Below are 16,234 nucleotides of genomic sequence, written 5' to 3' on the forward strand. Positions count from 1 at the left end.
TCCTTTTTGAAATCTTCCAAGAAGGTCTTGTGAAATGGGGATTAGCTCATATTTTCCTTTGAGGCTTTATCTGGAGTTAATTTGCCTTTGGGAACCTAAGGGTTTGAGGTCTGTTCTCTCTCTACATAAAAGTTCTCTATGGTCAGAGTTCTTTTTACTTTTCACTTTTCCCTTTGAAAAGATCTGCTCTTAAGACAAAGGAGTAACAGCTTCTGTAATTTGCCCTGGGGCTGATGTTTCTGACAGAGTTCCAGCCTTGGATAATCAGCCAGGTGCCAAGTTCTTCTGGGACTCAGGGATTTACAATTTGCCTTTTGTTTTGGCTTTTGGGTGTCTTGTAGCAAATCTATTAAATCACCCACTTGCAACCAGATTAGAGTAGCCTAAGAGACTCAGAAAAGGTTCTCCAGCTCCTTGTCTCGGACTCCCTATGTTATAGTCTGGGCTCAGCAGACTGTCCCCCTGTCTGATTGAAACAGACCTGTTTTTAAGTTCTTCCAAGGTATCTTTTTCTAGAAATGTGTTGTACTCCAAATATTTGTGGGCTCTGTAGCTTAAAATCAGTTTATAGGCTTAATCTACTTTGGGTTTGAGAGAAAGGTCAGAGAAAGTCACAGAAAGTCATTTCTGCTCTTCACTATCTTGGCTCTGCCTTCCTCCCCCAATAAGATTTTTAAAAAAGAATATTCCTGTAAGAATTTTAATGTGTAAATTCTGACTCTAAGTCTTCAAGGAAATTGGAGATAACCCCTTGATATCTTATGTTATGGAAGAGATTTTTGTTTAGTTTTTAAATGAAGAGGCTGTAATGTCTCTTCCAATTGTAATATTTTGACTTAAAGAAGGGCAAAAATAATTCCAGATAATTTTTAGAACTTTTAGGAGGGAGAAATCACTTTTAGATAAGAAGATCACTTTTAGGTAAGATAAAAGATATAAAATGCTTTATAGAGGATATGGCCCCTGAAGTATGCTTTACAAGAAAAGAATGATGTCAACAGACAGTGATGAAAAAATAGCACATTTCAGATGAGACATACTGTGAGCAAACACTTGAAGGTGTTTATAGAACATATAAAAAGACTGAGGGAAATTCTTGCTATCTAGAACTTGAATACACGAACAGTAGCATCTTGAATTAAAGCTGGAACATTTTTACCTTGATTGTGTCTTCTCCTTCTCCTTCTCCTTCTCCTTCTCCTTCTCCTTCTCCTTCTCCTACTCCTCCCCCTTTCCCTTTTTTCCTCCCCCTTTCCCCTTCCTCCTCTCCCCTCCCCTCTTTTTCTTCCCTCTTTTCCTTCCCTCTTTCTCCTTCTTCTCCTCCCTCTCCTTTCCCCCTTCCCTCTTCCTCTTTCCCTCTTCCTCCTTCCCCTATTGGGGAATAAGTTGGGGTTAAGTGACTTCTCCTGGGTCCCACAGTCAGGAAATGTTAAGTGTCTGAGGCCAGATTTGAACTCAGGATTGTGTCTTTTTTTTTTTTAATTTAATTTTATTTAATAATAACTTTGTATTGACAGAATCCATGCCAGGATAATTTTTACACAGCATTATCCCTTGAAATCACTTATGTTTTGTTTTTTCCCCTCCCTCCCTCCTCCCCCCCCCAAGATGGCAAGCAGTCCTATATATGTTAAATATGTTGCAGTATATCCTAGATACAATACACTTTGCAGAACCGAACAGTTCTCCCGCTGCACAGGGAGAATTGGATTCAGAAGGTAAAAATAACTCAGGAAGAAAATCAAAAATCAAATAGTTCACATTCATTTCCCAGTATTCCTTCTTTGGGTGTAGCTGTTTCTGTCCATCATTTATCCAATGAAACTCAGTTAAGTCTCTTTGTCAGAGAAATCCACTTCCATCAGAATACATCCTCATACAATATCGTTGTCGAAGTGTATAATGATCTCCTGGTTCTGCTCATCTCACTTAGCATCAGTCCATGTAGGTCTCTCCAAGCCTCTCTGTATTCATCCTGCTGGTCATTCCTTACAGAGCAATAATATTCCATAACATTCATATACCACAATTTACCCAGCCATTCTCCAATTGATGGGCATCCATTCATTTTCCAGTTTCTAGCCACTACAAACAGGGCTGCTACAAACATTTTGGCACATACAGGTCCCTTTCCCTTTTTTAGTATCTCTTTGGGGTATAAGCCCAATAGAAACACTGCTGGATCAAAGGGTATGCACAGTTTGATAACTTTTTGGGCATAATTCCAGATTGCTCTCCAGAATGGCTGGATTCGTTCACAACTCCACCAACAATGCATCAGTGTCCCCGTTTTCCCGCATCCCCTCCAACATTCAGGATTGTGTCTTAAAGGCTTAGAAATTTGTATATGGTCATGGCTATTTTCCATAGGAAAAATGCAAATACATAAAGTGAATGTCATAGTCATTAGTCATTTATTCCACAACATCAGGATAGCACTCTAGAAATAGGTCATATAGACCCCTCTGGCTAATATCTATTGAAAATATTGAGATGCAGTTTTTAGAATTTCTGTAAACCTTGTCAGAAGCAATATAAAGCCCTTTTGTTTGATCAGGCTTTGATTTCACTTGTTAATGAGCTTTACTAGATACAGATGTACCTTCAAAAATAGAATAAGTATTTCTTCCTCTCCCCTCCCCCAACTATTCTTGTTGCTTATAAAGAACTACCACATGTTAGAAAGGGACAACTTGCTAATTCCTAGTACTGACATTTGAAAGTTGCAAACATTGTGAAATTAGTTCAGCAAATGGTACAATAGAGTGCTCTTGGAGTGAAAATAGATCTGAGTTTAAATCATGCCTCAGAAACTTATTAGGTGTATGACCCTGGACAAGTCACTTAAACTTCTATTTCCTTCAAATTCCTTATCCGTAAAATGGTAATAACACAAGGGCCTACTTCTCAGGGTGATTGAGAAGATCACAAAATAATTGCAAACCATTTGGCACTGTGCTTGGTTAAAAAGCAGATGCTATGTAAATAACAGAAGTAGAAGTAGTCATATCAAAAAATCTTAAACTAGTTCAATGTCATTTTAGCTCTTCAGCAAATGTTTTAAATATATAACTATTTTTGAAATATCAGCTTCCCAGTTTATCTTCATAAATTCTTTTTGATGAGAGGGAAGTCTTTCAACATTTTAGATCAAATCTCCCTTTTCACCTCATGCTATTTCTATTTATAAATCTATGTTCCAAGCAAAGTAGATCTTTTATTGTTTCCTGAATATATCATGTTCTCCTGCTCATGTGCTTTTATTCATGCTATTTTCTTACATGTGGAATTGCTCCAAAAGTTACCTCTCTCCCATTAAAAATCTACAGTACTTTACACTTTACTTGTTCACATAACAATATTGTATTTTGTTCTTTAGTGAAGATAGGCACCATGTTCTAAAGAGAATGTATCTCTAGAGCCTAGATTGTATTATTGACAGCATCTGGCAACTGAATGTAATCAAAGCATTTAGAGGTCTGCTGAAATGTATTTGGTACAGACATGATATATCATACTTTGATTTTTATTTTATTGTAAGCAGTTAAAAAAAAAAAAAAAACTTTGGCACTTTTCTAACAAAGCAAAACCTTTTTTTGTTGAATTCCTTGTATTAGAATCCCATGAATTATTTCCTTAAATTAGTCAGATTTTAGGCAAAGAAAGAGTGCTTTGTTTTGAGACATTCAAAAAAGAATATCTATTTTAAAAAACCTTACCTCACAAGCTAGGATTCATGTCTTTGGGGATATCAGTACCTCAGAACAACCTTAAAAGATACTGGCCACCTATTGAACTTATGCACCAATATAAATCACGCTCTGTTTCTTGACCACCAAAAAAAAGCATTGTGTAATATAAAAAAATTTAATCTGATATATTAAACTATTCAGTCTAAATTAGAACTATTTCAAAAGTAGTTTAATATGGATAATGTTGATGTCACAACTTCCAAAACACCAACTGAAATGAGTCTTATGTCTTGTAATATGTGATATCTTCCAATACTATTTGAAGAATATTTTTTCCTTAATTTAATAAACCTGAAAACTGTTATTCACTTTTTAGATCCAACAAATTCAGCTCCATCTATTCTTGATGGATTTGACCATCGAAAAGCCATGGCAGGGCAGCGTGTGGAGCTACCCTGTAAAGCATTTGGACACCCAGAGCCAAATTACCATTGGCTGAAGGATAACATGCCTCTAGAGGTTGTAGGAAGGTTTCAGAAGACAGTGACAGGGTTGCTGATTGAGAACTCTCGTCCTTCAGACTCCGGCAGCTACGTATGTGAAGTGTCAAACAGATATGGAACTGCAAAGGTGATAGGTCACCTTCATGTAAAACGTAAGTAGGATTCCAATTTGCCTAAGCACCAGCAATGTGTTTACCTTGAGTAATACATTGTTAAAAGCAAAAGTAATTTTTGATTAAGCCAATTTTCTATGGATTTTTGGTTTCTGGATGGGAGAACTACATAATATAAAAGTACTCTCCTTTCCCAGGGAAAAATGTCTTGGTGAAAACCTAATTTAAACGTACCAATCAGTTATCATATGCTAGCCTGTATTTTAAAATAAGTCAAAGCTAGCACATAGGATAATTTTAAAATGTTTACCAAAAAACTTATGGATAAATTAAAAGTAGCTTTGAAAAATCTAAGTAAAAAATGATCACAACATAATTTTGAAATATATTCTTGAGTATCTGTGGCCTATCCCTCTATTAAAATTAAAAAGGGAATTTGTTGATTAGAGCAGCAGTGAATAATGTATTAAATTCACAACAATTTTCTCATAAAATAAAAAGGTTATGATTAATATGATTAAAGCTTGTTATAAAGTAATGTTTTTCATTTTTAATGAAATAAACTATCATTAAAGATATCAGAGCAATAACATTTTACAAGCTTTCTAGTAATAAATATTTCTTAGTATTAGAACATTCTTACATGTTTTGTTCACATTGTTCCTTCCTCTGAATTGGTTAACACACAGGTTTAAAATGTGCTATCTGTGAATATATTGCCTGGAAATATTCTAAATATTCCTTAGAATTTTCACTGGGTCATGTTTTCCTTGGCAAATTCATATTTCTAGAGTTCTCTCTGGGTTGTATACAAATCTTTGTCTAAATTAGTATTACCAAGTCCTCTCTGTTTCTTAATCATTTGTGTCACAAAGCAAATAGAATGCTATGATATTATCTTGTTCTCTCTTTTCGAGTATGTAATAATAATTAATATTTATATAGCACAGCAAGGTTTGTAAGGTGCTGCATATGTCTTATTTTATTTGATCTGCAAAACAACCTTGTGAGATGTGTTATACTATTATTTATACTTTAAAGATGATGAAACTGAGGCTGGTAAAGGTCTATATCCCTCAGAGAGATCAAAGAGCTGTTTATTTTTTTAGCACTCTTAACATAAGAAATGGAGTAAATACTCTTAGCTATTTTTTCCCATCCAAAAATTCCGTGCAATATTTTGTTTATAAAAGAATCTTTTCTTCTAAAAACTTGAACCACTATATTTAATTCAGTCAACCTATGAGGTAAGTGCATCAAAAAGAATATACATTTTGCTTTAATAAACTTTTCCCCCATATACTTAGAGAAAGAACAACAATTAAGTAAATCACATAAAACTTCTGAGTTATTTTTATAATGATTGAAAAAATTAAAAATATCACTTGTTCCAATTTAAAAGCAACAATTACTCAGACTGAATAATATTATATTGTACATCTCATTCCCCATAATTCTTCTGCTGATACTGGGTATCCTAATAATGCACAATTGAGAATGTTTGCCACTGCATCAACGTTGCTCTTCTAATCTAAATTGTTGCTTTTCTATTTCTATTTATAAACAACTATATCTTTTGAACCCATTCTGTTATTCAGATCTTATTCTTGACTATGGTCCAAACTATATGACCCTATTATAAATTTTTATTTAATTTACACTGTATATTACTTGCTGGACTTGAATTTGTAGAAAGCTTTATTTTTTCTGGAAATGTCCTTTTAAAATCATTCATTAATTTTTAATTGCTTTAAGATGAGGTATAAAGAAAACTAACCATGTTATCTTGTATAAATTAGTATTTCCAAATAATAGAACTACTTCAGTAGAACTATTCATTTCAAACATTTTTTTCTTCAAATTCTCAATATTCTGGAGTACCAAATTTTGATGTCAAATGGTATCAACCATTCTAAGATAACTTGTTCATAAGTACCCTTTTCTTTGTATTATCACAGGATAGTAAACTATCTCCTAAACCAATAAGATTTATTAAATATCAAAATACAGATATTTACTTTGGTATCTTACATTAATACTTTTAAATTATTTCAAACGTTGTGGAAGTGGATTAGATGAATATGTTAACTAAGTAAATTAGATTGTCCTTATGACTAAGGGGTACTAGGTTGTAGAGTCTATCCAAGTCTAGGCCATATAGCTATGGACTAAAACAAAATATGTGTGCTATGGCTACCATCTGTATTTTTGATCTTGGGTATTTCTTTTGCATACCATTATGCAAATGGCCTCAGAGAGAAAACAAACAAAACAGGTACTTGTTTATGAAACTGTAAGTTTATTGATGACCCAATCCAAATCTATCAGCATCATTGCAACATCAACTCTAAGTACATTTTTTTGATAGTGACTTAGAAATCAACTCGGCTATCACCCATGTTAAATCTGATCACTTTCTGTGGCACCATGAAGAAGAATGAAGGTTGAGAAAAAATTATATATATATATTATTTAAAGTACTGATCATAAGCATTTAAATGTATTAACCAAAGTTTTCAATGTTCTTATGAATGGATTATGAATGTGATTACTGAAAATTCTGTTAAAGTAATATTTAATTAAATGCTCTTTTCTCCCCTTGTCATTCTTTTTTTCAAAATCCTTAGAGCCACTAAAAGCTACAATAAGTCCAAGGAAAGTAAAGAGCAGTGTTGGTAGCCAGGTTTCATTGTCATGTAGTGTTACCGGAACTGAGGACCAGGAACTCTCTTGGTACCGAAATGGTGAAATCCTCAAACCTGGGAAGAATGTACGAATTACAGGGATCAACCATGAAAAACTTATAATGGATCACATGGTTAAAAGTGATGGTGGTGCCTACCAGTGCTTTGTTCGAAAAGACAAAATGTCTGCTCAAGACTATGTTCAAGTAATGCTTGAAGGTTAGTTTATCAGCTTTTGAGAATATAGTAAAAATGCAATCTGATGATGTGATAATACAAAAAAGAAACTCAAAGACGGACATTCTATCCTATTATTGGTTATTGTTATATTATCATCAATATTACAATAATAAGTTCTAAGTCTCCTTTTCAACATTTATTTACTGAACTTTCTGTTGAAGTTGGAAATATGAATAGAATTATACATCTAGGCAAAAAAGAAGTATTTGGTAGATGTAATAAATGTGATATCTATTCTCTTTTATGAAGTTATTTAATAAGTTCAACATGTCCCCCAAACATTAAATTTTTCCATTTAAGCAGCTCTTCAATAATCTGCTGTCTAGAATACAATAAAACCAGTTTATTGAGATTTTTCACATCTTATTTGTGCAAGTGTGATCACAAAATTAATGTTTATCTGAATAAGAAACTGCTATTTACTCTCAAGCTTCAACTAATGACGTTTGTGGCAGCTGACTTTCTGTGAAGTTGTGATTACATGAGATGCAACAGACAAATAATTTATAATGGTTAAATCTTCAAGATTTTCAATTACATCAATTTTTTGAAAAGCAGTTGCCATATATGGCCTATTAGTACCATAGTCCCTTAGGATGACAGACTATCGGTTTGAATCTGCATATTAATCTTTCATCTTTAAATTGGGGAAACAACAAACAAAACAAAAGATCTCTCATCTTTAAATAGTTCTTATCACTTAATAAATTGACTGTGAGACTCAATTGTATTTTCTTGAGTGATTCAATCAATGCAGTTAAAGGAATACACCAAAAAATGCACATGCATGAAAAGTGTGCAAAATTTATCACAGCCCAGGAATGTTTCTGTTTTCACATTCCTAAGTAATGTTCAAGGAATAGAAATAGGATAGCTGATGATGCTCTTATTTCGATCTAAGCTTTTGATTCCATTTTCTAAGTCTTTTAAGAGAAAATTAGAATTAGGAGAAGACTATAGTGGTAATTTTTTAAGGATATTCACATTAAATAATGTATATAATTTTCCATATAATTCAATACAGAAAGTAATTGTTTTATATAGAGACAATTAAGCTGCTTAGCAAACATTGCATGGTCACTTTTTATAGACTTCATAGAAAAAGAAGTTAATTATCTTGGTCCAATTCAGCAACGATCTCCTTTGACTAAGAATATTTAAAGAATATATTAATAATTTATGATGATGTACAAATAGTATAGATCATCAAAAATATCAAAAGGAAAGATTTCAGAAACACTCATCTGACAAAGAAAATAATATTTGTTTTCATCTCTTTAATACCTCCAGACACATAGCTATCTCCGTTCCAGACACAATAGCACACATACACACAACCACAAATACATACATGCAGCTGTTACTTGATTTTTGTAAAAGGAAGAGGTTCTTAGTGGACATAATTCAATTATTTTAAATTTACATTTGTTCTATGTCAGTTTCCATTCAAGATTTCATCCTCTGAAAGATAGTGTTAAAATGCAGAAATAGATTTGATATTTTATTTTTATGGGCATGTATATATTCACCTATGCATATGTGTGTGTGTATATGTGTGTGTGTGTGTGTGTGTGTGTGTGTGTGTGTGTGTGTGTGTGTGTGTGCCTTAAGCTTCGAGGAATATAATGAGACAGAAAGATTGACTGAAGGTTTAAAATCTTTTTTGTTTCTTTTTTATTCTATTTGTTATTTGCTTAAAAATTATTAAGTCCTATAGCTGGTCATCAATGAGATACTTCCAAATATTCTACAAATTTCACACTTACTCTTACTGTTCATTAAATTTTCTGCATATTTGCAATTTGAATGGTAGATCCATGAAAATATGTCATCACTATTTAGTCCCTTTTTTCTTGACCCTCTCTTAATTATTGCTCTTAAAGAATCTCTTTACTACTTGGGAAAGTAGAAAACAGAAACGTAAGCTAATTGTGGAAGTTTATGTATTCCATGTCTAAGATCTGGATAGAAATGATATTTTTTAATGGGTATTTCTTTAAGAACTGATTCCAAATGTGAATGACGACACTGTATGGAGCATCAGGTATCCTATATAACACTTATTAGATTTGATCAGTACTATTGTTATCCATTATATTTTCTATACCACAAATATTGATATAATTCAGCATATCATGTAAAAATAGAAGATATAGTAAACAATGGAACTTTTTCTAATATAGTAACATAATTTAATTGCTTTGAACTATTTTCTAATGAATATTTTAAAATATTTAAAATGTTACTTCTTCTTTCAATAATTCTTTTTCTATCTACAGATGGAACACCCAAAATTATTTCTGCTTTTAGTGAGAAAGTGGTGAGTCCAGGAGAACCTGTTTCCCTTATGTGCAATGTGAAAGGGACCCCACTGCCCACAATTACATGGACTCTAGATGATGACCCAATACTTAAGGGTGGCAGTCATCGTATCAGCCAGATTATCACTTCTGAGGGCAATGTGGTCAGCTACCTGAATATTTCTAATACTCAGGTTCGGGATGGTGGAGTCTATCGCTGCACTGCCAACAACTCTGCAGGAGTCGTCCTATACCAGGCTCGAATAAACGTAAGAGGTGCTTGTCAAATCAGCTCCTCAAAACACACACACACACACGCACACGCATGCACACACATGCACATGTATGCACACATACTCCTCCTTTTAATGGACAAGGAAAGACTTCTGTATGCAATAAGCTAAATATGTAAATATGAAACAGAATTAACTTTTATTCTTCTCATTTCTTCTCCTTTCCTTCTACTTGGGGATTGAATTTTAAAAATGATATTTTTATTTCTTTTGTCAGATTTTTGCATCTTCCCCTATAATACTACCTGCCCTTTTAAGCTTTTCTTTCAGACTTTTAATTTTGGCCCTCCATGTTTCTTGTTTTATTCCTCATCTTTGGGTCCTGTTTTCATAGTGATTCCTCATTTACATTGTATCTTAACTTACATTTAAAGGCTTATTTGGCCTAATATCCATTTACACAATACATTTTATACAATGTTAAATAATTGATAAATTCTACCTATTTTTCATATATAACTTGATTACTCAATATAGCATAATTTTGTTTTGCTGGTTAATTATTATTTTTAAAATTCTGGCATTTTAAAATAAACAGTTGAGAATAGCATAATTAATGTTTCTATAATTTTTAAATGTGAGAACTAGAATTCACGAGTATCTCTCCAGCAGAGAATGCTGAAAATTCAGGTTAAAAGATTATTATAGTAAAGTCTAAAGATTGAATTTATTTCTATTTATAAGCCAAAGCAATAATTCTGTTTTTCTTCATTTTGTGTACCATTAAATTATTTTGAAGAGTTTCTTTATGTTTCTCTAGGGCCTGCAAGTATTCGGCCAATGAAAAACATCACTGCAATTGCAGGATGGGATACATACATTCACTGCCGTGTGATTGGTTATCCATACTATTCCATCAAATGGTATAAGAATTCCAACCTGCTTCCTTTTAACCACCGTCAAGTGGCTTTTGAGAACAATGGGACTTTGAAACTCTCGGATGTGCAAAAAGAAGTTGATGAGGGTGAATATACTTGCAATGTGCTGGTTCAACCTCAACTCTCCACAAGCCAGAGTGTGCATGTGACTGTGAAAGGTAATAAAAATATTGAAAGTTATTTAAGCTAAAGCTTTACTTCTATTCATATATAAATGACTAAAAATGTCAGGAATTCATAAAAATTCATAAGAAATTAATAATGGGATAATACATAAAAATTCACACTTTTAAAAGATGATGTTTTCACTTACCATGGCTAACAAAATGACAGTGCAAGCTGCAATTTTCTTATGACTTTAAATAAAGCTGTATCTACAGAGAGGTTATTCTTCATAATGGTAGTTGGGCTTATTTTTCATACGGGAATGCCTTTAAATATCATTTTTATTTCTAAAAAATAGCCCCACAGAATTACTTGCTTTTGTTGTTGTTGTTGTTGTTATTGTTGTCGTTGTTGATGATCAGGTCCTTTAAAAACATATTATTGTTGTTTCTGAAAAACAAGTGATCAGATTTTGTAAAATTAAAAAATAAAAACTAATTCAGAAACCTAAAAAAAGGTAAAGAAAGGTATGATGATAGTGTAGATAGCTATTCTTAAATTTGTGGAGTGTGGAATTCACTAACTTTTGAAGAAATTATGTCATCATCCTAGATAAGAGATTTAAAGACCACCTTGCCATTCCCTTATTTTGTAAATGAGGAATCTGAGATTTGGGGAGATTACGTGAAATTCTCAGTTTTATATATGTAAAAGTTGTGGGATTTGAATGCAGGTGTTTTGATTTTAAAAGTAGTGATCTTGCAACACTTTATAACTTAAAAACACCTCCAATGTCACACATCTAGTTAACTGTAAAACTATGATTAACCAGATTTTCTTGACTGGGTCTGAACCAAAAAATAAAATTATTAATTTGAAATTATGGAAATTATTAATTAGTATTACAACTTCAGCAACTTTGTATTCTAAGGATATTTTGGTAAAATAGAAGCTCTAGCAAATACTACTAAGATGAAAACCTTTTAAAAAGAGATTGTACCTGTTGATATTGATTTTGTCTGAGGTCTAGACAAGACAAATAAGAAAAAAAAATCACTGAAAAGCTGCTACAAGATTATAATTTTTTTTTTAAACTATGGCAACTCTAGAGGGTTTGTGAGTCATGTCATTTGTAAAGAAGTCTAAGAGAAAATTAAAGAGGGACAAATTTCAATGTGTGTTATATAAAGATGGGAGGTGTGGGTTCAACAGGATCTGCCAGATAGAGTCAATCAATTTGACTTGGTACATAGGGAATTTATACTACAATAAAAAGTAGAATGGGATAAAGAAATATGAGGATTGCAAACAAAACAATATAAACAATTCAAAGAAAAAGAGGCCCTGTTCACTCAGGAAGAATCAAAATTTTCATTCTTTTAATAATGTCTAACTAATCCTTTTATTTTGTTTGTAAAATTATGAATCTTTATTAGAGTAAAAAAGAGGTGGCACTTTGTCAGAGATTGTAGTAAAGAAACATAGGATAGATAAGGAACTCATGAAGGAGACAGTATGGGGCAGCAGAGGAAAAAAATACTTCCTCTGAAGTCAGATTTTTTAAGATCAGATATTGCCTGTGGCATTTAACTACTTGTACCATCTTAGGCAAACCATTTATCCTCCCTGAGTTTTACTTTGTACTTCTGTAAAATAAGAGAGTATGGTTCCTTATAGCTATTATATAGATAGAGATAGATAGATAGATATTAGGTATGACTTTAATTTTCTCAGTTAAAAAAAATGGAGATGTAGATTTCTGTTGAAAGAAAAAATGATAGGGGTGGAGCCAAGATGGCAGAGAAGGCACACGTAATTTTCTAAGCTCCTCTCATCCCCTCACAACTAACTATTAAATTCAGCCTCAAAAATAGTGCTTGACAGCTAAAATTCATGAAGATTAGAAGCACACAATTTACCAGCTGAAGATAATCTGGAAGATTGCTAGGAAAGATTTGCCCTGAGGGGTGGGAACAGAGCAGCATGCAGGCAGGGAGAGACTAGCATCCTCAGCAGACCAGGGGCGGGGGTGATCTCTGTGGCTAGAGAAGTTATAGAGATGACTCTGCTATAGGCTAACTGCTCTGCCTTGATTACAAAGCAGTAAACTGGCAGAGAAATTAAAGCCTAAAACAGAGGGTACGCTAAAAAAAAACACCAGAACCTAACAAGATCTGGCTGTAACCACTCAAAACTGGAAGTGACTCAGGCAGATCTGTAACATAGCCTTGCAGCCACATCCTGCAGTATGAGGCTTTTGCAGGGTCAGTTACAAATCTGTACAGCAGGGGGGCCACAGCCCGGGGCAGCCTTTAATCTGTACAGTGGGGGGGGCTCAGCCTGGGGCAATAGAACTTGCCCAGCAAGACTGTGCTTACCTGAGCAGGGACAATTCTGGTCCCTGCAGGGCTCTTCACTGCTCAGCCACTAATACCCACAGCCCTAGGCAGGATTTGGCTTGGGGTAGTGAAACTTTCACTGCTTAGTGTCTAGCCCCAGGACAGTCATTAAGCCAAGAGCAGGGTTCTTTGCAGGGCACTTTCCCAGCTTGGCCCTGCAGGCCTAAGTTACTTGCAGGTAGGGAACTATTTCCCAAAGCACTCCAGTACCTTGCTGCTCTTTGTAGCTGGTTGGTGGGATAACTATCTGTCCATATTCTTATTACTGCTCTGCAGAGGAAGCTGGTAATCTCCTGGCCATGAAGACAGACCCTACAGGCTTTAAAAAATGAGTAAAAAAAAAATCAATAGGACGGTCAATAGCTTCTATACAGAAAGAGAGCAGCTTTTCAACTCCGAGGAGACTAATAGCAGACAGTCTCCAGACAATTGTTGGTCCCCAATACAAAAGGCTCTCCTAGAAGAGACTATTAAAAACCTTAAAAGAGAATTAGAAGGAAAATGGGGAAAGGAAAGAGAAGTTATGCAAGAGAGCAACAACTTCCTGAAATGTGAATTGGAAAAGGTTAAAAAACTCCCAGGAAGTGCAGGGACACAGAATTTGTGAATTGGAGAAAGAAAATAATTCACTAAAAAAAAAAAAAAAATAGCAAAATGGAAAAAAAAATCCATAGAGCAAAACAACTCATTTAAAAAATCAATTGGACATATACAAAAAGAAGTAAAAAAAAAAAAAAAAAGCTACTGAAGAAAATAACTCACTAAGAATCAGAACTGCACAAATAGAAATGACTGATTCATTGAGACATCAAGAATCAGTCAAGCAAAACCAAAAAAATGAAAGATTGGGGAAAAAAGTCAAATATTTACTTGGAAAAACAACTGATCTGGAAAAGAGATGGAGGAGAGATAACCTGAGGATCATTGGACTATCCGAAAATGTTGATGAAAAAAAGATTCTACATACTATTATACAGGAAATCACCAAAGAGAAATAATAGAACCGGAAGGTAAAATAGGCATTGAAAGAATTCATCGAACATCTTTTGAAAAAGACCCTAAAATAAAAACTCCAAAGAATATTATGGCCAAATTTCAGAATTTTAAGACTAAAGAAAAAATATTACAAGTAGCCAGAAAAAAACAATTCAAATACTGAGGTGCCACAATAAGGGTCACTCAAAATCTGGCTGCCTCAACATTAAAGGATTCAAGGGCCTAGAATCTGATATTCTGAAAGGCAAAAGAATTTGGACTGCAGCCAACAATAAACTACCCAGCTAAGCTGAGCATTTTTTTTTTCCATGGAAGAAGATGGACATTTAATGAAACAGAGGAATTCCATTTGTTTCTAAGGAAAAAACCAAACTTAAACAAAAAATTTGATCTTCAACCACAGGACATAAGAGAAGTAGAAAAAGGTATAAAGAACTCTTGAGAACTGTATTTCTGTTGTGGATATACATAAAAAGCACATGTATAATTTGATTTTACTGATATAACAATAAAAAAAGGGAAGCAGAAATTGAAAGGGGATAGTGTCAGAAAAAGGGAAAAGGCAAGATAAAAAGAGGGAAACTACATCCCACAATGAGGCAAAGGAAATCTATCATATCTGAGGGAACTTAGAGAGGGGGAGGAAAATTGTGTGTATCTTACTCTCATCAGAGTTGGCTCAAAGAGGAAATAATTGACAGTTTTGTGTTACAGAGAATCTTTTTTCACCTCATTAAAAAGTGGGAGAGGAAAAGGGAAAAGGAAAAATAGTAATAAGGGAAGGGTACAAGGAAGGGAAAGAGATTCAAAGGGAGGAGGAAGGGATCCTAAAGAGGGAGAGCTGCATGATGCAAGTGGGACCCATAAGTTTAATACTAGGGAAGGGGGTAAAGGGGACAAGAAAAAGAAAAGCAGAATCTGGGGATATTGAGATGGCAAGAAATACAGAATTAGCAAATTTAAGCATAAATGTGAATGGGATGAACCCTCCCACAAAGCAGAGGCGGATTGCAGACTGAATCAAAAGCCAGAAATCTACAATATGTTGTTTACAGGAAACACATTTAAAACAGGAAGATACATATAAAATAAAGATAAAAGGCTGGAGCAGAATCTATTATGCTTCAGGTGAAGTCAAGAAAGCAGGGATAGCCATTTTTATCTCAGATCAAGCGAAAGCAAAAATTGATCTAATCAAAAGAAATAAGGAAGGAAACTATATCTTGCTAAAGGGTACTATAGACAATGAAGTTATATCAATATTAAACATATATGCACCAAGTGGTATAGCATCTAACTTCCTAAAGGAAAAGTTAAGAAAGTTGCGAGAAGAAATAGACAGCAAAACTATAATAGTGGGAGATCTCAATCTTGCACTCTCAGAATTAGACAAATCAAACCACAAAACAAATAAGAAAGAAATTAAAGAGGTAAATAAAATATTAGAAAAATTAGGTATGATAGATCTTTGGAGAAAACTGAATGGTGACAGAAAGGAGTATACTTTCTTCTCAGCAGTTCATGGAACCTACACAAAAATTGACCATATATTAGAAAATAAAGACCTCAAAATTAAATACAGGAAAGCAGAAATAGTAAATGCTTTTTTTTCAGATCACAATGCAATAAAAACTATGTTCAACAAAAAGTTAGGGGTAAATAGACCAAAAATAATTGGAAACTAAATAATCTCATCTTAAACAATGATTGAGTAAAACAGCAAATTATAGACACAATTAATAATTTCATTCAAGATAATGACAATGATGAGACATCATACCAAAATTTGTGGGATGCAGCCAAAGCAGTAATAAGGGGAAATTTTATATCTTTAGAGGCTTACTTAAATAAAATAGAGAAAGAGAAGATCAATGAACTGTGCTTGCAACTTAAAAAGCTAGAAAAAGACAAAATTAAAAATCTTCTATCAAATACTAAGCTTGAAATTCTAAAATTAAAAGGAGAAATGAATAATATTGAAAGTAAAAAAAAACTATTGAATTAATAAATAAAACTAAGAGTTGGTTTTAT

At 33.5% G+C, this 16,234-nt stretch overlaps 1 protein-coding gene across 1 annotated transcript in view; it reads left to right on the plus strand.

Annotated features, from left to right (window-relative positions):
• DSCAM (DS cell adhesion molecule) overlaps positions 1-16,234 on the plus strand; it is an 818,605-nt gene that overhangs the window by 359,700 nt on the left and 442,671 nt on the right. Inside the window, exons 5-8 of the mRNA XM_051990574.1 lie at positions 4,069-4,347; positions 6,936-7,211; positions 9,512-9,808; positions 10,586-10,861. Of these exons, the coding sequence (XP_051846534.1) occupies positions 4,069-4,347; positions 6,936-7,211; positions 9,512-9,808; positions 10,586-10,861 (1,128 nt within the window). The remainder of the gene's footprint in view (positions 1-4,068; positions 4,348-6,935; positions 7,212-9,511; positions 9,809-10,585; positions 10,862-16,234) is intronic.

Source organism: Antechinus flavipes, chromosome 3 (assembly GCF_016432865.1).
Source record: "Antechinus flavipes isolate AdamAnt ecotype Samford, QLD, Australia chromosome 3, AdamAnt_v2, whole genome shotgun sequence".
Lineage (NCBI taxonomy): Eukaryota > Metazoa > Chordata > Mammalia > Dasyuromorphia > Dasyuridae > Antechinus > Antechinus flavipes.